Below are 21,462 nucleotides of genomic sequence, written 5' to 3'. Positions count from 1 at the left end.
GTTTCCCTGTTCATAGCATGAAGGCTTCCTGGCACAGGGGAAAGGAGTGTGCACCCCACTTTTTGTTGATATAGAACAGGAGTGGCCAACTTGAGCCTGAGAAGGAGCCAGAATTTATCAATATACATTGCCAAAGAGCCACAGTAATATGTCAGCAGCCCCCCCATCAGCTTCCCCACTGCGATCCAATCACCTCCCATCCACTGGCAGCACCTCCCCCTCATCTCCCTCCCGATCAGCTGTTCCGTGGCATGCAGGAGGCTCTGGGGAGGAGCGAGGGCATGGCAGGCTCAGGGGAGGGGGCGGGAAGGGGTGAAGTGGGGACAGGGTCTGTGGCTGAGCCAGGGGTTGAGCAGTGAGCACCCCCCAGCACATTGGAAAGTTGGCGTCTGTAGCTCCAACCCCGGAATTGGTGCCTGTACATGTGGCTCCGGAGCCACAGACTGGCCACCCCGATATAGAACATTGCAGTCATATTGTCCGTCATGACTGATACACATTGCCCAGTTAGGTAAGGGCAGAATGTTTGACATGCCAGGCGCACCGCTCTCAGCTCTCTGACACAGATCTGCTTGCGACCAGAGGCCTTGAGTTCTGCGGTCCCCCAAATGAGCTCCCCAGCCCAAGTCTGATGCTTCCGTCACCAACGACAGGGGTGGCTGTGGGGCAGCAAAGGGACCCCCTGAGCACACCTGCAAGGCATCGATCCACCACCGGAGCAAATCGAGGACCGGGTGAGGCAGGGTCACAATCCTGTTCAAGCTGTCCTGGGCTGGGTGATAGACTGACGCTAGCCACGACTGGAGTGGCCGAAGCCTGAGTCTGGCATGTCGTACCACGTATGTACAGGCTGCCACGTGCCCAAGAAGCTTCAGGCAGTTTCTTGTAGTAGTGGTGGGAAACTGCATGACTCCCTGGATCATGTCATTGAGGGCTTGAAACCTCACCTGTGGGAGGAATGTCCTGGCTTGGGTCGAGTCCAGTACTGCTTCTATGAACTCTATCCTCTGGACAAGAGACAGAGTCTATTTTGCTTCGTTTAGGAGCAGACCCAGGTTCTCGAAGGTGGCTCTGATAAATGCGACCTGAGTTTCCACTTGGATCCTGGAGTGGCCTTTGATCAGCCAGTCGTCAAGGTACAGAAACACCTGTACCTGATGCCTCTGCAGAAAAGTGGCGACAACCACCATGCACTGGGTCAATACTCAAGGTGCTGCTGACAGGCTGAACGAGAGAACAGTAAATTGGTAGTGGGAACCATTGACCACAAACCTGAGGTACCGCCTGTGGTTCTGAGCGATTGCGATGTGAAAATACGCATCCTGCAAGTCAAGGGCAGTATACCAGTCTGCTGGATCTAGTGAAGGGATGATGGAGGCCAAGGAGATGATGCGGAACCTGAGTTTCTTCATGAACTTGTTGAGCTCTCACAGGATGGTGCCAGAGGCGGAAGTGTCAAGACTACAGGCGCCAAAGGCAGGTACGCAGCAGATGGCGGAACCAAGGTGGCTGAGGCCATGGAAGACATCGCGGAGCGGTGACCCTAGGTTCCTCCCTGTCCTTGGTGAAAGGCCCAGGGGGTCCTGAAGGACCACTGAGGCAGGCTCTGCCACTGCAGAGGCCACACCTGGGGCTCTCTCCTGTCTCTCCCGGACCGCGATCTGTGACTGCTGCTCCTCTCAGAGCAATAGGAGTCGGACTCTGACTCTGAGATCTCTGAGACTGAAGACCACCTCGAATGGTCAGTGCCTCGAATGTCGAGAGCTCGGGGAGCGGGTAGGCTCTCTGTCTGAGCAAGTTGGCGCCGAGGGGCATGGCAAGAGGAAATGCCTCAACATCATAGCCGGCTTCCCCTTCCACTGCACTGGAGGATGGGGCGGGTCCACCGGCATTGAAGGTTCCTCCCTCCTGGCAGGCAAGAATGGTACCATTAGATGCAGGAGGTCCCAAGCAGCCTGATAAGCTTTCAGTGTCAACGGGAGCTGTAGCTGCTATGTAGGCACTGGTGACCAAGGTGGGGCCAGACTCGACTGCCTCACTTGGGCAGGAGTCAACACGGCCGTGGCAGGGGATCCAGAGGAGTGGCCCACCTGGGGTCTCATGTCTCTTGGTTTAGCCAGAGGGGAGTGATTGTCTGGCTTCTTCTATTGAGGCACCAGCAAGTGGGAACGGTGCCTACTATCAGACGGGCCCTGGGGGGAGCCATGTTGGTGCCGAGTGTCTCGGGAGGAGTCCTTTCTTGGCGCTGAGCTCGATGACAGTGCTGGGGCGCTCCATGTTGAGGATGACACATTAGAGGTCAGGTCCCCTGAGCCCAGGTCAGAGTGGGGGCGTAGAGCTGCCTCCAGGAGGATCACCTTGAGCCACTGTTCCCTTTCTTTAACAGTTCTAGGATGGAATTTGCAGCAGATCTTGCAGCGATTTTTTTGATGGGTCTCCCCCAAGCACCGTAAACACGACGAGTGCGGATCACTCTTTGGCATGCGCTTCACACAGGCCACAGTTTTTAAAACCCGGGGACCGCGGCATACCACAGTTCCGGGGAGCTGTGTGGGGCGGGGGAGAACCCCCAACAATCTCTATACTAAGAACACTACCTAACTAACTATATACAACCAGCGAAAGAACGAGTTTGCTGAGCAAGAGCTAAGGGAAGTTCCAGCCACTGTCACCGGCGGTAAGAAGGAATTGACGGGGTGGCGGGTCACCAGAGGGCATCCAGACCAACCCGACGGATGCTGCTAGGGAAAAAATCTTCCAGCCAACGTGCACGGGGGGGAGGGAGGGGCGAGAAGAGAAAGAAAACGCTGTGCTGCTTTGGCATTCCTCAGCACAGAAAGGTTACAGAGCTGCTCAGGATGCCGCTCCCAGCAGCTGAGGAGACTGTGGGAGAACTCTGAGGGAATCACAGAACCATAGGTAGGCAGAGCAGGCTGCTGTGGGGAGGTTCCCCTCCCCCTGCCTCAGAATAGGTCGGTCAGCCTGCTGTCTCCCCCACCCCAGGCACACCATTCTCCTCTCCCTCCCCCACACGTTTCAGTTGTGAAAGCACCTGACAATCTACTAGGCTGCCCCTGGAACAATGGGATTGAGAAACCTGCATCATGTGATGCTGCACCTGTCCCATGAGGCATTGCAAACCCTTCCCAAAGCACCCTGCAGCCGGTTGCACAGTGGGATAGTTACCACAGTGCACTGCTCCCTGTGGTGATGCAAGAGCTGTTAGTGTGAATGCACTCTGCTGACACAAGGAGCTACTGTGGACATGCAACAGCGGTTTTAATTAAAGCGGCATAACTTTTGCTGACAAAACTTTGTAATGTAGACAATGCCTTGGAAAGAGAGGAAGTTGGAAGTACGAGAAGAGGGCTGCAGGGAGGAGATCTTAAGTCACTCTCTAGAGACGGGCAAGTTGGCTAGGTATAAGGAGGAGTTCTACTGGGAGAGTAAGGGCTCGTCTACACTTACCTACAAGCAGTGATGGACGCATCGGCGGTCGGTCTAGTGAAGACCCGCTAAATCGACTGCAGATCGCTCTCCCGTCGACTCCTGTACTCCACCAGATCGAGAAGAGTAGGGGGAGTCAATGGGAGAGCATCTCCTGTCAACATTGCGTAGCGTGGACCCCGCGGTAAGTAGATCTAAGCGAACTCGATTTGAGTTACGCTATTCACGTAACTCAAATTGCATAGCTTAGATCGAATTTCCCCTGTAGTGTAGACAAGCCCTAAGTCCTGGAATCCTGCCTTGGATTACAGACTTTGGCAAGAAGATGGGAGGGGTTAGGTAGGCATGGGGGAGTGGAGGAAGTACCAGTGTTAACCAAGAGATAGTCCAGAAGATTGAGAAGAGAGGTAGGAGGGAATCCACGGGAACAGCAACTGGGTCAGAGTTTGAGCAGACTATGGTTGCTGGGCATAGAGTCCCTGGGTTGGGACCCGAAGTAGAGGGCAGGCACAGATTCCCCTATGAGCCACTGGGAAAGTACCACAGAAGTGGGTCAGAAGACTGCCTGAGACTTCAGATAGACAGTTTGTCCAGTGGGACTTTGATACCCCTGGAATAGGAAGACTATAGTGATCTGGCAGGAGGGCTGAGCCACAAAAAGAGAGCTGGAACTACCACAGGCCAAACGAACAATAGAAGGAGATGCTAGACCTAATGAGAGCTGATCTCTAGACCCAGCCATGAGGAAGCATCACAACAAGTGTGCACATTACAGCACCACTCAACTATTTCACTCCTATGGTCTTGCTCATGAACTCACAACCTTCCCCAGTGCCCCAGAAGATTCCAGATCCCTAAAAGAAAGGTTAGAATTAGATAGGTGAACAAAATAAACTTACTCATCAACTTGTGATTCTTCCTTAGTGCAGCATCTATTCAATTCATTTCGTTTTATAATCATGATGATAGAACAAACAAGGACAGGCAGAAAGAGACAGAAACTTAGCAGAAGCCAGTTCTTCAAAGTGTTCCGGTGAAGTCTGTCAATGATTGCATCTAGCAAGGAAAGAAATATCACATATCTTTATGATCTGGGAAGTGGGGTCTCCAACCAGAGGAGATATTATCCTGTATTTACCTGTTATTGATAGAAAGGAATAGGACAAAAATGTGAATATAGCAGACACACTTGAAACCTGCAAACATGAGATTCCCCAAATTGTCACACTTTGAAAAAGGATGCTTTGAACAAGCAAGCTACTTTGATACTTTAAGGAATGATTGCACATAATGTTCAAAACATGGTACAATTGCCAGCTGGTATTCAAAAGTAGTTCAGGACCAGAACAACACACTATTGCATTATAGGATTGAAATGCAGTAGCATAGCTATGATCAACAAAATCACTTAACATGTAATTTAGATTAGATTTTAAATCAGCTCTGTCATATTAAGAATCTTAGATTCCACAATGTTACTATATAACAGCCAGCTGACTGTATCTAATCAAGATAGTACAATACATGATCACTTTCTTGTATCCAATAGCAATTTGTTTATTAAAATGCTGTTATCCATACTATTAAAGTAATATAATAAAAAGAAAGAATAGTATTAAACTTTTCTCTTCTTTTTCACATTTAAGATGTAGAACCTCAGTTTATGTATTTCCCCTTATAACTCAAACTCTTAACTGTTCCATGGTAGATATTTTTTCTTTTTTAGTGAAGGAAAAGTACAGAGAAGGGCAATAAAAATGATTCGGGGTATGGAACAGCTTCCATACGAGGAGAGATTAAAAAGACTGGGACTGTTCAGCTTAGAAAAGAGATGTCTAAGAGAGATAAGATAGAGCTCTATAAAATCATGAATGGTGTAGAAAAAGTGAAGAAGGAAGTGTTATTTATCTCTTCACATAACACATGAACCAGGGTCATAATTTCATGAACCAATGAAATTAATAAGCATCAAGTTTAAAACAAACATAAGGAAGTACTTCTTCACACAACGCACTGTCTACCTGGGGAACTCGTATATTTGGGTTCAAGAGAGAATTAGGTAAGTTCCTGGAGAATAGCTCCATCAATGGCTATTAGCCAAGATGGTCAGTGATGCAACCTCATGCTCTGGGTGTTCATAAACCTGATTGCCAGAAGCTGAGACTGGACGACAGGGATGGAGCACTCAATATACTGTCTTGTTCTGTTTACTCCCTCTGAAGCATCTGGCACTGGCCACTGTTGAATGACAGGATACTGGGCTAGCTGGATGATTGGTCTGACCCAGTATGGCCATTCTTATTTTCTTAATCATTGCACTGGGAAAAAAAAAAACAACACAGGGTACAGAATTTGCCAAGATAACTAACCACTTTTGAAAGTACTGTCAATACTCCCTCCATATCCTTTTGATGAAATTTTGCAATCTGGTGGCAGCCAGCCAGACCTACAGTGACAATTTCCTCTGTTGTTGCACACCTGAAATAAAAGGGGGAATATCCTGTTTAATTACTTTTTATACTTTGTAGCTGGAAGTCTCAAAATATGGGGAAATCCCATTACACATGCTTTTATGAAACAGTTTCTCTTCAAGATCTCTCTTCTTTATAACCAAATTCTCAGTTCTTAAAAAACTAATCAACGGTCTGTTTCAGAAAACACATCTTAGATTCCACAATGTTACTATATAACAGCCAGCTGACTGTATCTAATCAAGATAGTACAATACATGATCACTTTCTTGTATCCAATAGCAATTTGTTTATTAAAATGCTGTTATCCATACTATTAAAGTAATATAATAAAAAGAAAGAATAGTATTAAACTTTTCTCTTCTTTTTCACATTTAAGATGTAGAACCTCAGTTTATGTATTTCCCCTTATAACTCAAACTCTTAACTGTTCCATGGTAGATATTTTTTCTTTTTTAGTGAAGGAAAAGTACAGAGAAGGGCAATAAAAATGATTCGGGGTATGGAACAGCTTCCATACAAGGAGAGATTAAAAAGACTGGGACTGTTCAGCTTAGAAAAGAGATGTCTAAGAGAGATAAGGGTTCTTAAAAAACTAATCAACGGTCTGTTTCAGAAAACACATCAAATGTAAAGTACCACAGACTATTGTCTATAAAGAAAACCAAGAATATGACTCTAAGTATCAGGAAAAACCAAAGCAATCGGCCATGGCACGAAGACTTTGCATGCTAAATGTCAGCCCAAAGTTGCTTTTTCAGTTGGCAATTTATAAGGAAAATATCTGCAAATCCAAATTATTATTAATCCAAACAATATTACAATAATAATAATGTGCTGTTACTTACTCCATGGTCATTGCATTTTTTCTTTACATCACATTTGTATTTCAGGACAGCAGCATCTACACATTTCTGGTTCATACAAATCTAAAAGCCAAACATACATACAATTCAAGGTTAACAGAAAGCATAGAAAAAAAATCTCTATGTTTGAGGGTCCTTTTCAGGCTGTTTAAGAGCAGAAAGCTGTTTACCAGATCCTATTTTACCTCAAAATATTTGGAAATAGTTCTTGGGTAGTTTAGAGTAAATCAGGGGACAAAACAGTTAATTTTATAACTCAGTAAGCCAGTGCGGCTCATCATTGCTCCAATGTTACTAGCAACTTCTAAAAAGTGTATGTTTACATGGAAAACGTTTACATTCCTAACAGTTTAAAAAAAAGATTTGTTACCTTTTGCTTACCACAGAGAGTACCATCCTTCACCAACATTGGATCCTTCACTTGGAGCCCCTTCATATAATCTAAAGTTATGCATAAGGAATTCTGCACCCTAGCATAAATGACAGCAGCCTTTTCCTTAATGAATGGTCTATTACTCGGATATTGACAAACTAACTTCCCACATTGGAGATCCCTACAAACATATGAGAAGAAAATTAAAATTACATATTTGGCATATGACAGTTCAAAATATTAAATATTCAAGCATACCATAATTTCTGTGAGAAGGGATAACTATACTCTGTACAGAGGGCTCAATTTTTGGGATCCCTTAGGTTTGCTTTGGTCCCTTGATGCAAAACACTAAGCAAAACACCAAGCTTGGAGAATCCACCTCAAGCTTGGTAAGTTGTTTCAATGGTTAATTACCCTTACTGTTAAAAATGTGTACCATATTTCCAGCCAGAATTTGACTAGTTCAACTTCCAGCCATTGGATTTTGTTACACCTTTATGTGCTAGATTGAAGAGCCCATTATTAAATTTGCATTCCCCGTGTATTACTTAAAGAAGTACCGCTATGACATATATAAAACACAAAGAGACTGTTGCATATGTGAAATATTCCATGCACAGTAAAAAAAAGAGTTTTAAAAAATTAGTATCTAGGCTCTTCCTCCATGTGAAGCACCTTCCCAAAGCATCCCGATACTGTGGCAAAACCAGAGGGACACCTGAGAGAACACTTCTTCCCACATAATACCACAACAACAGCTGATATTTTCTTGCCAGAAGTCTCTAGATTTATATACCACTGACTGAGGACAGGCTGTTCTTACTAGAGGGATCACAATGCTGGAATTTGTTTCCTGTGTTGGCCCAATGAAGCCTGAATTTTACTTCTGTGTCAAAAAAAAAAATGCCAAGCACAATATTTTAAAATTCTGCAAAATTCTGTACATTTTATTTGTCAAATAAATATGGAAGCTCCAGCATGGCACTGGGGAGCACAGGCCACTCTCTACCGGTTCCCTGGGCACCCGAAACATACAGCTGGGGAGGGCTGCATGACCGCTCTTGTGGCTCCCTTTGCTTCCTTATCAGAAAGTCATTTTTCTGCAGGGAAGCAAGTAAATCTGTGGGGGACATAAATTTTGCACATGCGCAGTGGTGCAGAATTTCCCCAGGAGTAGAATTTGCTGTCTTGACTCTTCAAGGAATGCTGCAAAGTCCATCAATCTACTTAGGCTTCTGCTTGAAATAAAGTGGTTACATTTGCAAGGACTCTTTGGGTCACTTTGGTTAGGAATGATGTTTTTCACTTCCTTGCTTTTTTATCGTGGTATGGAGTTAGTGGTCAGTTTGTGATTTTTTTTTATGCAGCCAGTTGTCTGATTAATTTGTTTGTTTGATTTGCCCACAGGACTAGATAGTGGATATAACATTTTTAAATTAAAATAAATTGCACCCCTCAGAGACCATCAAAATTAATTTAGAAGCATATTTTTAAAAAGTTTTAAAGTGTCTTTTGAAAGTATTTTATCAACAATAAAACATTCCAGTTTCAAGTTAATAGTTTTCTCTTCAATTTTAATTTCTGTAGGGCAAGAGGAAATGTAAAGTTTAAAGTATATAGACTACAAATATTTGTATATCAAAGCATTTATCTTAAAGGCAAAAATAGGTGAACTGAAATGCCTGGCAAGTGAAGAGAACCTACACAAAATAGGAATTTCTGAACCATGGTGAGATGACAATAATCAATGGGATTGTTATTTACTATTTGTATTATGGTAGCGCTAATGCCCCCATTTGAGAATGAGAACCCTATTATGCTAGACACTGTACAAACAAGTTAAAAAGATATTATCTGCCTTAGAGGGATCACAATCTAGATTTCTGCTGAAGCAAACAAAGAGAAGGAGCTAACAGTAAAACAAGGACATTTTGCTTAATAAGCAGTCATCTTAGTTCTCCCTCTGCCTAGCCTTTGTCAGACGGATACTAGGTAGATCTAAAGTAGAAACCCTATAGAAGAACAGAATAGGTCAGCAGAAGTATACTGTGTAACAGGGTGCCTTGCCCCATTAGGGTCCAAGAAGCCTGGGGCTGGCCAGCCCTGTTCAATTTTCAGACCCTGCTGGAAGGAAGCAAATGATTATAAAACCAGCAAGTGGCTCAGCTGAAGAGGAGCTGTAGGTGGGAGAGAGGCTCCTGCAATAGACCCTGAAGCAGAGGGATTGAAGTGCATGGTGTGTTCTCCTTTCAGTACTGAGAGAACCAAGTGGGGGAAAAGAATGTGGGAGCTGTAGCCTATGGTGGGCAGAGAAACTGTTTTGGTTTGATACTTTGCCTGAGTTTTCTGCTAAAGAGTAAGGCTGTGCCCTGAAAAAGGACGTGGGGATGGCAGTGAGCTCTTCCTGAGCTGGGAAAACAGGCCAGCAGCTGTTTACATATACTTAAAAGATTCCATGGTTTTCAATTAAATAACGTCTCTGAGTGGAGACCATACAGATCTTCAAAGGTATTTAGGCACTGATAACAATGGGCGTTAGGTACCTAATACTTTTGAGGATCTGGGCCTAGAAGCCTAAATCAGCATACTGGTAATCTGCCACTGGGCAAGCAGGCTACTGCCTGCTTCTTTTGGGCAGTAGTGGTGGAATGTCAACTGGCAATCAAGCTGCAGTCAAATTCCTCCACCCTGCCTAATTCTTCTGGACAGTTTCTGCATATGATGGTATGCTGGTTGGGTAAGAAGACATTAGAGAACATTTTGATCAAGATGCTTGTATGAGAATTTCTCTTATTACAGTAACATCATCCAGTAATTTCACTGCTACCTAGTATGTCAGATGAAATGGACCAGCAATCTAGCATGTCACAGTCCAATGCCAATATGCCAAAGGAAAGTAGGCAATTTAAAGACCACCAGCAAACACTGTAACACAGGAAAAATTACTTTTATTTTTTTAACCACTTTGTTTCTGAACTCTAGTGTACAGAAGCAAAGTTCAGAAACAAACCGGCTAAAAATTTTCAAAATCCGAGCTACTTTCAACACAATCAGCCAAAATGTCATGCTTCATCTTGTACTACTCTTATAGGTAGACATTTCTATTTCTCAAAACATACTTCCATTCGCAAGTCTGGTAACCTGCCCGAGTGGAGCCGCAGTGTCCCATCCTATCCTTTTGACCATTAATTTCTTCATAACATGCGAGAGAGCCACTTTTTGAAGCTACAAATACAATAACATTGATTAGACTTCGTCATAGACTTACAGTAGTCAGAACTGGGAAATGCTTTGTTGGAACCTCTAGCACATGCCAGTGCAGAATTGTTCTCTGCAATGTCTTCAGGTGCACTGTCTAGTCTAGTTTGCAGGTCACAGACACAGGGTTGCTTCAAGCCAAACTTGGGCTTCCTTCACAGCTATTCAGTTATGGCCTCCTCCTAGAACAAGTGGGCAACCTTCTCTTTTTCATTAGTCCCAAAATGCTCTGCCAAGGCTGACTTCAAATTACAGGCAGAACAGGCAGTTGCCAATTACAGCAAAAATTAGTGGTAGAAAAATGTTCAGTAATTGTTTATTTGGGTGACTATAGACTGGTAGAGGTATCTATTTACCTAGATCAGCAGAACCTCTAAAGACAATCCTGTGCTCTACCATAGGAAGGTATATGTGTCAGGTGTGGTACTGAGAGTGTTTGACAACCATTGGAAATGTGTCTAAAATGTGTGTACGTTGTTTCTGGACTTAAAGGAATAGGTATGGAGCTTTCCTATTAAACAGAAGATATGAAGGTCCACATGTGGAACCTGTGATATGTTCCAGTTAGGGGCAAGGAGAGGGCTCCGGTTGTTATCACTAGAGTCGGCATGAAGCAGCTTTTATTCCATACACCAGGAGTAAATAACCTGTCCCTGATGAAGGAGGGGGCCTTGTAGCTGCAGGCTGACAGCATTTTATGAACCAGATCAGTCTGGACAAGGATGGCAAAGACCCATCAGATCATCTCATTAGGCTTACTAATATAAGCCTCATTCACCTGCACATCTACCAATGCGATATATGCCATCATGTGCCAGCAATGCCCTCTGCCATGTACATTGGCCAAACTGGACAGTCTCTACGAAAAAGAATAAATGGACACAAATCGGACATCAGGAATTATAACATTCAAAAAACAGTAGGAGAACACTTCAATCTCCCTGATCACTCAATAACAGACCTAAAAGTGGCAATTCTTCAACAACAGAAAAAAACTTCAAAAACAGACTCCAACGTGAAACTGCAGAACTGGAATTAATTTGCAAACTGAACACCATCAGATTAGGCCTGAATAAAGACTGGGAATGGATGGGTCATTTCAAAACGTAAACCTAATTTCCCCCCTACTAATTTTCCCCTACTGTTACTCACACTTTCTTGTCAACTGTTTGAAATGGGCCACTCTCATTACCACTACAAAAGTTATTTTTCCTCTCTTGGAATCCTACTGTTAACTGAATTATCTCATTAGACTGACCTCACACTTGGTAAGGTAACTCCCATCTTTTTGTGTATTTATACCTGCTCCTGTATTTTCCACTCCATCCATCTGATGAAGTGGATTCTAGCCCACGAAAGCTTATGCCCAAATAAATTTGTTAGTCTTTAAGGTGCCACAAGGACTATTTGTTGTTTTTGCTAATATAATAATGTTTACAGCAACTGCTATAGTTATGGTTGCAAAACACTTTCCCTGTTAGCCTTAACATGTGGTATGCATCTTTCTAATCTTCATAAAATGTGGGTGTAAGATAACACAGTTAAGGCCACTAGAAATTCTGTTCAGTCACATACATAATAGGAAATGTTGCTAAATTCTAATTTACAGGCTAACTTGGAGTATCCACAGCAAGTTTCTGAAGCTAAATTAGCTTCACAGTGAATTAACCAGGCTTTCTAATTGCTACAAACCAACTTGACAAATTATTTTAGAAAGTCCATGACATGGTTAAAAAAAACAAAAACTCTTCACACCAAAATACCAGCGCCATTATCTCCTCTCCACTCCCCCCAACCAAAATGCCCCCTGGAATGTGCAGGCTGCTAGGATTCAGGTAGTCATGAGTTCTAGTCTCACCTTTTACACTGACTGGTCTTAATAAATCTCTGCACTACATACATGTATTTTATTCAGGCAGGCTTCACAGCACCACCAGAAGTATAAAATATAGTTATCCATATTTTACCCATGTAGTCACTGAAGCATAAAGAGGTTAAGGGAAATACTCAAAGTTACCTAGAAAGTTTGTGGCTGAGTAGTGAACAAAACCCAGATCTTTGATGCCATAAACCCAAGTCTTATCCAGAAATCCACAGTGCATCCAGGAAAGTTGCCTCAAGTATCTGTGCTTAGTTATGTCGTCTGTGACAAATAATAATTATCCACCTTCATAAGGTAGAAACACTGATGATAGCATTCGCTAGAATTAGATTTTGTAAACAAATAACTATCATTATTACCTTTACCAAAGAGTTTTTTACACTGTTTATCAGCAGTTTGGCACACTCCTTTGAAACAATAGGCTGTATTACGGTTGCATGGGTGCCCATCCATGACCCAGAAGTCAGGTGTACAGTGTGCAGAGGAACCATTGCAGTACTCTATTAGATCACAATCATCTTCACTAGTGCTTCTACATAATGTACCATTTCGCACAAACTAGTAGAAAAAAACAGAAATAGGGGGCCTGTTCATGATCTATAGAAAGGTTATAACTAGAACTGTGTGGAAGATGGAAATTTGCAAAGGATTTCAAGATTGTGATACCTGTCTTCTGATTAGGAACAACACCCCTACACTTCAAATTTCTCTATGAAAGAAAATAGCATGGGGGAAATCATTTAAAGTTGATCTAAATGTTTCATTTTGATTTCAAAATTTTTATTTTATTATATAATATAATATGAAATCAAAATATTCAAGACAAAGAATTGAAATTATATTGTTAGAATTCTTTTCCCTTGTTTTCTCTTTAAATTTAGACAAAATGTACATGATTTTGCAAAGCATTTAGACTTTGACAGAACTGCACTCTCTGACTGAAAATGGTTTCATTGACATTTTTCCAATCAGCTCTAATTATAACTACTAAGGAACAGAATTTATGCAAATCACAATATTTGATATTTATACTGATTAGTCAACATAACAGGAAAACCTAACAACACTTTTTTTTAAATATAAGAAAGCTAAGCCTTTCAGCTTTTTGTTTTTAAAAACAAGTTTTTGTTTGATGACTTGAATAACAAAAATCTGATCCCATGCTACAAAGTGAAGATCAGCTCCCTTTTTGGTCATTTGAGTCATTGGCCTCTGCTTAACTCCTATGGCATGTGCACCTTTATTGGCAGTGCTCAGACAGAGTATTAAGTATTTGTTTATACAACTGCTTCCGTCAGGTCTCATTTACAATATTGCCCTGAATTATCAATATCATTTTGACAATATTTTAGATAGCTTGATATATCAACAGTGACTTGTTCTCTGGTTCTTTCCGTACGTAAGTATAGTAAGCAATAATATATAGTATGCACAATTTTCCCCAATCCTAAATACTCCTAAGTATTGAACTGGATTATTCACATATTTAAAGTTAAGCGTTAATTATCAGGGCTATTGTTAGATATGTGGGTTATAGTTTAAAAATGTGTTAGGTTCTGATCACTCAGAATTTATAGCTTACCCTACATTTCCAACAACAATCTCCACTGATACATTTGATGTCTCGTCTAAATTTACAGGTGTGTTGGCAACACTGATCCCATAGACAGTCCTGAAAATAAACAATAGAAACATTATAGATTTTAGAACAGGGGTTTGCAAATTGGGGGTTGGGACCCCTCAGGGAGTTGCAAGGTTATTACATAGGGCATCGCGAGCTGTCAATCTCCACCCCAAGCCCCGCTTTGCCTCCAGCATTTATAATGGGTTAAATATATAAAAAAGTGTTTTTAATTTATAAGGGGGGGTCGCACTCAGAGGCTTGCTATGTGAAAGAGGTCACCACTAAAAAAGTTTGAGAGCCACTATATACCACATTTTAATCCTGGCAATAGATACCAGTTTGGTGGCCCTGGAAACTGAAGTCTCTTTTTTTCCCCCCCAAGGAAAGAAGTTAATTAAAAGTCCCTTTCTGACAGGAGGCATTTCAAAAACATTCTCAAGGGGGCAGTTTGGAGGAAGTTCCCAAAGCTTTGGCTCATGGCTTACTGAATAATGCCAAGGACCCATATATCTGAGGTAACTAAGCTTTGGCAGAAGGCTTTTGGAAGTATTAGTAGTAGTAGCAGTTCCAAAGGTTGCATGCTGTTGAAGTTGACATTTTAACGTCTGCACTTGAGGCCACAGTGGTATTTTAATCCCTGTATTGAAGCACAATATGGAAAGCGCCGATGAGTTCATCTATCTAGACTACAAGCAGAGTTCAAACAGTCACAGCGAACCAGACATTATTTGACAAATAGGTCTTGCCACCTCCTGTATGAAATCCACGTCTCAATTATGGATGTAAAAATATCATTGTGCTGAGACAAAGTTCAGGATTTATCAAATCTGTGTACTACCTGTATTGCTATATAGGTCAGAAACCTGGAGCCTCTTGCAGGAAGACGGAGCAGCTAGAGCAGGGGTGGGCAAACTTTTTGGCCTGAGGGCTGCATCAGGTTTCAGAAATTGTATGGAGGGCCAGTTAGGGGAGGCTGTGCCTCCCCAAACAGCCAGGCATGACCTGGCCTCTGACCCCTATCTGATCCCCCACTGCTTCTTGCCCCCTGATGGCCCCCACCGGGACTCCTGCCCCATCACCCCTCCTGCTCTCTGTCCCCAGACCACCCCCAGACCCCCTGCCCCTAACTGCCCCTCCCTGCTGCCCCATCCAACCCCCCTCTTCCTTCCTGACTGCCCCCTGGGACCCCTGCCCTATCTAACCACTTCTTCTCCCTGACTGCCCCCAGACCCCCCGCCCCTAACTGCCCCCCACTGCTGCTCCCCACCGCCCCATCCAACCCCCCCTCCTTCTTGACTGCCTCCCCCAGAACCCCTGCCCCATACACCCCCCCTTCTCCCTGTTCCCTGACTGCCCCGGGAACCCCCGGACGGCCCCCGGCGGGCCCATCCCACCACCCCGTCGCCCCGACCCCCCCAGGGACCCCAGCCCCCATTCAACCCCCGTTCCCCAGCCTCTGACCGCCCCCACCCATATCCACACCCCCAGCCCCTGACCACCCCTGAACTCCCCTGCCTTCTATCCAACCGCCTTCCTCTGCTCCCTGCCCCCATACCATGCTGCCTGGAGCACCGGTGGCTCACAGCGCTACAGCCATGTCACCCGGTTGGAGCCAGCCACGCACTGCACAGCACTGGGTCAGGCCGAGTTCTGCAGCTGCATAGCCCCAGGAGCTCGCAGCCCGATCGCCCAGAGCATTGCGCCCATGGCGCAGTGAGCTGAGGCTGTGGGGGAGGGAGAAGAGCGGGGGAGGGGACAGGAGCTCGGGGGCCGGGCAGAACAGTCCCATGGGCCCGATGTGGCCCGCAGGCCGTAGTTTGCCCACCTCTGAGCTAGAGGCATTCCATATGTGCTGTCTGAGCCAAATCCAAGTACAAAGTGGTTTGACTTTGTGTGAAATGTCACAATCTCACAGAGATTCGGCCTTCCTTCAATAGCTCATTATATTCAAAAGCAACATTGCATGCTCTTCGGCCAACACACCAGAATGGACAAAAACACCCCAGCACACCGTGTTCTCAAACTCTCCATTAACACATAAAGGGGTGCACATCCTAGCCTACCTGGCGCCATCCATGAGGCCACCCCAGAGATTCATGGATTCGCATTACTGATCCAGATCTGGAAACTTCACTATACAATGCCTAGTGTGATGCTATCAACCATGATCACTCTGTCTGGTGCAACTGGGGGGAGGGCTAGTTCAGTGGTTTGAGCATTAGCCTGCTAAACCCAGGGTTGTGAGTTCAATCCTTGAGGGGGCCACTAAGGGATCTGGAGCAAAATCAGTACTTGGTCCTGCTAATGAAGGCAGGGGGCTGGACTCAATGACCCTTCAGGGTCCCTTCCAGTTCTAGGAAATAGGTATAATCTCTTTTTTTTTTTAAACAGTCCTCCATAGACAGAAGTATAGCTGCCAAAGGAAAAGGTTTTATCCGTCAGTAGCTGCACGTAAAACGTATTTAGATATGGGATAAAACATGGCATAAAAGCATAGTTAATGATGGCGGTTTTATCTGTCAGCTACCTATTGGTGAATAAACTGTCAGTTAAAATAAATAACATCTGTTGCATGAGCTTCCTTCAAGTTAATCAATTTTGAAAATATCACAATCAAAAAGACAGAATGCCATGGACAAATTTCAACAACAATAATTTCAAATGCTTTCTATTATAAATTTAAGAAATCTAATAAAGCTACATTTGAAATTCGAAGGGAAATTTCACATTGAACATCTATCTACATTTAGAGAAACACATAAATTTATGTTCCATTTTAAAGCTCATAACAAAACCCTGACTGTGAGGCTGAGAACAAGCACCTCCATAGCATTCCAAAGTTGAATGGTTTTTCCAAAGGGCTCCAGCTGGCCTTTCATCCAGAGATCTTGTTAGCACCTCTTGGACCCAAAAGGTATCTTTTATTTTTTTAATTTTCTCTTCAGTCTCAAGGTGTGGAACTGTGAATTATTTATTCATATTAAATTTCAGGGATTTATTTCCTAACCTTTTTTGTGCCACAGTCACAGTCCTCTCCTTCCTCCACTATTTTGTTGCCACAGACAGGAGCTCTATAAGATGCATTCAAATACGGTTTGTTCAAAAGGCATTCTCCTTCTCCCTTTGCAATGAAACTTTGAAAGTCTCCTATACTGCAGTTGCTAAAGGCCTTTGTCCCACCGGAATGTCTAAAACATAAAGTACAATGTCATTGTTAAAATAGTCTCCATGCTTTGTAAAATGTATATCCATTCATGCCACTGAAATACTCTCATAAAACAAAAATGACTTTGGTTGCAAAATTAAGGATTTGTTTCAATATGTCAACTGTCTGCCTTGCGGGTGAATGTGGCTATTAACCTGGCACCTTAAGTGCATTGATTTACCTTCAACATTCTTCTTGGCTAAAATAAATTAAATAGAACTGGCAATCTCAAATTAACATAATTTATCCAAATTGGAGGCCTCATACCCAGTATGTCTGCCTCAATGAAGGAATAAATATAATTTTTTAAAATATGTTTGCAAGTTTGTGCTAGAATGGTGTTTGGGTCCTAGGCAGACTGCATGCTGCAGCCAACTGTGAGCAAGAAGCAGGCATAACATGCAATGGAGGATGCCCTCTTTAACTAGGAAAACATAAGCAGAGCAGCAAAACCTTTCTAAACTGTTATTGTCTCAATCTCTCCACTAAGGATACTGCAGGACTTTCCTTTTCTGTCTCTTCTAGAACACTTGTTTATTCTCCTCAGTGAAAAGTTGACAGCAACTGAGGTTAGTTTAATAGCAATCAATCTAGCAGTTACAATTAGGAAACCTATAACATAAATATCAGATTTTTTTTCTTTCCTATCATCAGTGGTTATATTGAATTGAGTGTATTAACACATACAAGCCCATTGAGAGAAATTTGGAGCCCCAGTAGATCATGTTTGCTGGGGCCCCATCCCCTCCCTTTTCACCCCAGTTCAGACATTCCCATTACAAACACTTGGGGGGGGGGGCTGAGCTTATGGGGCTGGTACAATTGTCTCCCGTTTCCCTCCTCTTATCATCACAGACAATATAGCATCTCACAAGAAGACGGAAGTCTCAGTAAATTATATTTTAATTATAGATTACATTATATGCTAATATTAGAAACATTTAGGCCCTCGAGTAATTTTACATAATAGAACTAACCATGTGAGTAAAGTTACTTACATCCATAAGAGTTTGCATGATTGGGCCCATAGTGAGTACACATCTGTACATAGCATAAACTGGAAATATTAAAAAATGGTGGAGAAAACGGAGAAGTGTAGACTAGTTTTAAACGAAGAGTGACTGAACATTTCAAATTTGATAATAAAAGACCGTATGATCTCTGAAGGTCCAAGTTAGGGCTTTTCCTGTATTCAGTGGCACATCATGAATTAGTGTATTTAATTTCAAGACTGTAGCTCCGCGGCAACATAAACATTAAAAGTCACATTATCTAAGCAGTTGTTGATAACAGAGAAATAGGACTTAAAAGAGGAGGGTAGGAGAGAGATTTTGTACTTAAGTGAAAAGTGAAATATTTCCTGTAACTGTTGTCTCTGAAAGTACTATTTATTTATTTTAGATTTTTAAATCAACTTAGTGTTCATGGCAAGTACCTGATTGACAGGCAGCCTCAGACTGAATTACTCCCTTTATGCACATGACAAGCAACATTAGAGCAAGCTTTCCTGCACTATGTCACTAATCTGCTTTAATTCTTGTGGGACCATCTCCAGGAGGAGAAAGTAAGTCAGTCTGTTGGCTCCTCTGCAGAGATTCCCAGCTGATGACATTTGTGTTGGTATAGTTTGGTTATATGGAAACATACCAACAAAGAGGAGGACAGTGACCTATACCTATATCTATCTAGATATCCATCCATCCATCTATAGGTCACAGTCCTATTCTTTGTTGGTATGTTTCCATATATCCAAACTATCCCAACACACACAGGCACGCAAACACAACTTCCAGCCACTAATGAACTGGGATGGATTTAAAGCAGTGATATACAGGTACAAAAGTCTACATACATCCTAATATGGCATTATTTAGAATGATAGCACTTGTATGCATATTAAAATGGTTCTAAATATAATAAATAATGCAATGCTATGTGAGGTACATAAATTAATAATATTAAAAAAAAAAACTTACACTGCTTTGGTGTGCATTATGCAGGTGTATCCTGAACACTGACAGTCCCTAGAATCGTCATATGCTATTCCCAGACTAAGCCCGAGCAGCTGTGCAATGATGACTGAAAATGTCTCCAGTGTTATTGTTCTTTGATACTAATATAATAAGAAAGAAAGAAAGTACTAAAAGTTCATTCAACTGTGGAAACAAACTCTGATAAAAAACTAAATTTTTTGTTTTCTGCCCTGCCTAAAGTACACAAAGATAGCTGTACTAGACATAATATATGAAGGAACGCATACTCCATTGTAAGGCAACTGCTCTGTCCCCTTCCAGGACTAGAAGAAAGTTACAAAGAACATATGTAATCCTGAATTCAAACACTTATTAATGTAGTTATTCACTGGAGGTCGAATCCTCTGTGCAGTGCCTAGGCTAAGTAGACAGGATAAGTGCAGAGTAGAAGTGCGGGGGCAAGAATCTTTCCATCTGATCCTACGGAGTGGCTACCGAGCCCAATGGCTCAAATAATCTGTGATGCCTCTTGGGAGCCACTGCCCAGAGCAGAAGACCAGAGGACCCCCCTAGACAAGGATATCCTTTGGCTCCATTCCTATCTCATCATCCCTTGCATGTTGCTCCACAGCATGTGAGACAAGGCTCCTCTTCTAATGATGTTTAACCTCTGAATGGCTCTGTAAATTCTGTGTTCCCCCTGCACAGCATAGCTGCATTGATTCTGTTGCCAGGGGATTCTTCTTAGTTGTAGAGGTGGGTGTAAGATTTGCCCCTACAAGCAAAGGTCAGAACTGTAAGTAACCGATACAGAATATTAATTATACAGGTAAGTAAGATTCTATTATATCATACCAGAGCAACCCCTCCAGAATAGTTTCTCACACACAGCTTTCCTGCAAAAGATGCCCCTACATAATTTGGTTGGTCCCTGTAACTAAAGCACAGAAAAAAGATTCTTGATCATAAATATATTCTTTATAAAAGCAATGACAGTCTAAAAGATTTCTAGTGCATCTTTAACAATAAAGTAATGTTCTTCTTACACAAATAAATATGCTATGTCATGTGGCCGTAGAATAAGATGGATATTTTTCCACTGTAAAAACCTTCGTAATAATTCATCAGCTTCCCCTGTTGTAGGAATTTTGTTACTATCTGCCCAGAATTCCAATGAAGACAGCACAATTGTCATATTAAGAGGGGTAAACATCTGAAAATGTAACAGAGGAAATACAAGTTAAATTACATGATATGCACTGTAGTATTGTAAGACCTATAAGCAATGGCCATCAGGGACCAATGTAGCAAACTATGGGTTGGACCATCACAGAGTGTATAGCCACAGATGTCCCCATAATAAAATGTTGTAATCTATGTTATGGAAAACACAGTACTGAAAGATCCTAAAATCCAACATCTTAGTCCATATCAATCCTTTTCAACCTAGTCAATCAAAATAAATTTTCAGTGTATCACAACTGTCAGTTCTTTTTATCAGAGAGACAAGGTGAGTGAGGTAACATCTTTTATTGGACCAACTTCTGCTGGTGAGACAGACAACCTTTCAAGCTTACACAGTGCTTTTCTTCAGTTCGGTGTGCGCCCAAAAAGCTTGTCTCTCTCACTAACAGAAGTTGGGCCAATAAAGGATATTACCTCACCCACCTTGTTTCTCTAATATCCTGAGACCAACATGGTTACAATGATGCATACAATTCTTTTTATGACCAAGTTAACTTAAAATAACTAAGATTATGTCTACACTGCAAAAACAAACAAACAAACAAAAAGAGGTGCATTCTTAACTTGGGTTAGTTAACTCAGGCTAAAATATCAGTGCAGACACAGCAATTTGGCTTTCAACTGAGGTTAGCAGTCTGAGTTCAATCCCAGATCATCCTATATACTTTAAACTGCACTGCTAACCCAAGTTAAAAGTCGAGTTTGGAAAATTGCCCATCTGGGAGATCCTGGTGCCAAGATTGAGGCTCATCATACTACCAATACTGTATATACAATCAGACATAACCTAAGAAAGCTTAAGACAGAAAAAGAGTCACGGATATCATAACAATAACAAGTGCCCACAATTAACGTAGTCAGAGTAGTTTTACAATAAAAAAATTCTAAAGGGGGAAACACTGCAAGTCCCTTCATTTTCAGATGGCTGAGAGTACCTGGGGTCTCGGATGTCTCTCAGGGGTGAATGATCTAATCCTGGCGGTGAGGAATATAAAATGGTTTTTAATCTAACTGCTGCAGACTGAGTATCCTGAGCATGAAAACTGATACTAAATAATCACCAGAGAATAATATCATCTGTAAAATATCTGGACTTCATGTGGTAATAATATTTT

At 42.5% G+C, this 21,462-nt stretch overlaps 1 protein-coding gene across 4 annotated transcripts in view; it reads right to left on the bottom strand.

Annotated features, from left to right (window-relative positions):
* The window catches only part of LOC120399244 (disintegrin and metalloproteinase domain-containing protein 32-like), a 48,637-nt gene that overhangs the window by 11,358 nt on the left and 15,817 nt on the right, over positions 1–21,462 (bottom strand). For 3 of the 4 annotated variants that reach the window (XM_039527326.1, XM_039527327.1, XM_039527328.1), the window contains 11 exons: positions 20,149–20,315; positions 19,958–20,039; positions 19,106–19,242; positions 16,932–17,112; positions 13,883–13,972; positions 12,660–12,858; positions 10,280–10,385; positions 7,155–7,338; positions 6,767–6,847; positions 5,817–5,925; positions 4,347–4,503 (listed from right to left, as the gene is read on the bottom strand). In XM_039527326.1, coding sequence (XP_039383260.1) covers positions 4,347–4,503; positions 5,817–5,925; positions 6,767–6,847; positions 7,155–7,338; positions 10,280–10,385; positions 12,660–12,858; positions 13,883–13,972; positions 16,932–17,112; positions 19,106–19,242; positions 19,958–20,039; positions 20,149–20,315 — 1,493 coding nt within the window. Of the gene's footprint in view, positions 1–4,346; positions 4,504–5,816; positions 5,926–6,766; positions 6,848–7,154; positions 7,339–10,279; positions 10,386–12,659; positions 12,859–13,882; positions 13,973–16,931; positions 17,113–19,105; positions 19,243–19,957; positions 20,040–20,148; positions 20,316–21,462 lie in introns of those variants that run through there. The other variant, XM_039527329.1, reaches the window with a different exon arrangement.

Source organism: Mauremys reevesii, linkage group 2 (assembly GCF_016161935.1).
Source record: "Mauremys reevesii isolate NIE-2019 linkage group 2, ASM1616193v1, whole genome shotgun sequence".
NCBI lineage: Eukaryota > Metazoa > Chordata > Testudines > Geoemydidae > Mauremys > Mauremys reevesii.
This window is presented reverse-complemented; position numbering and strand designations above follow the sequence as displayed.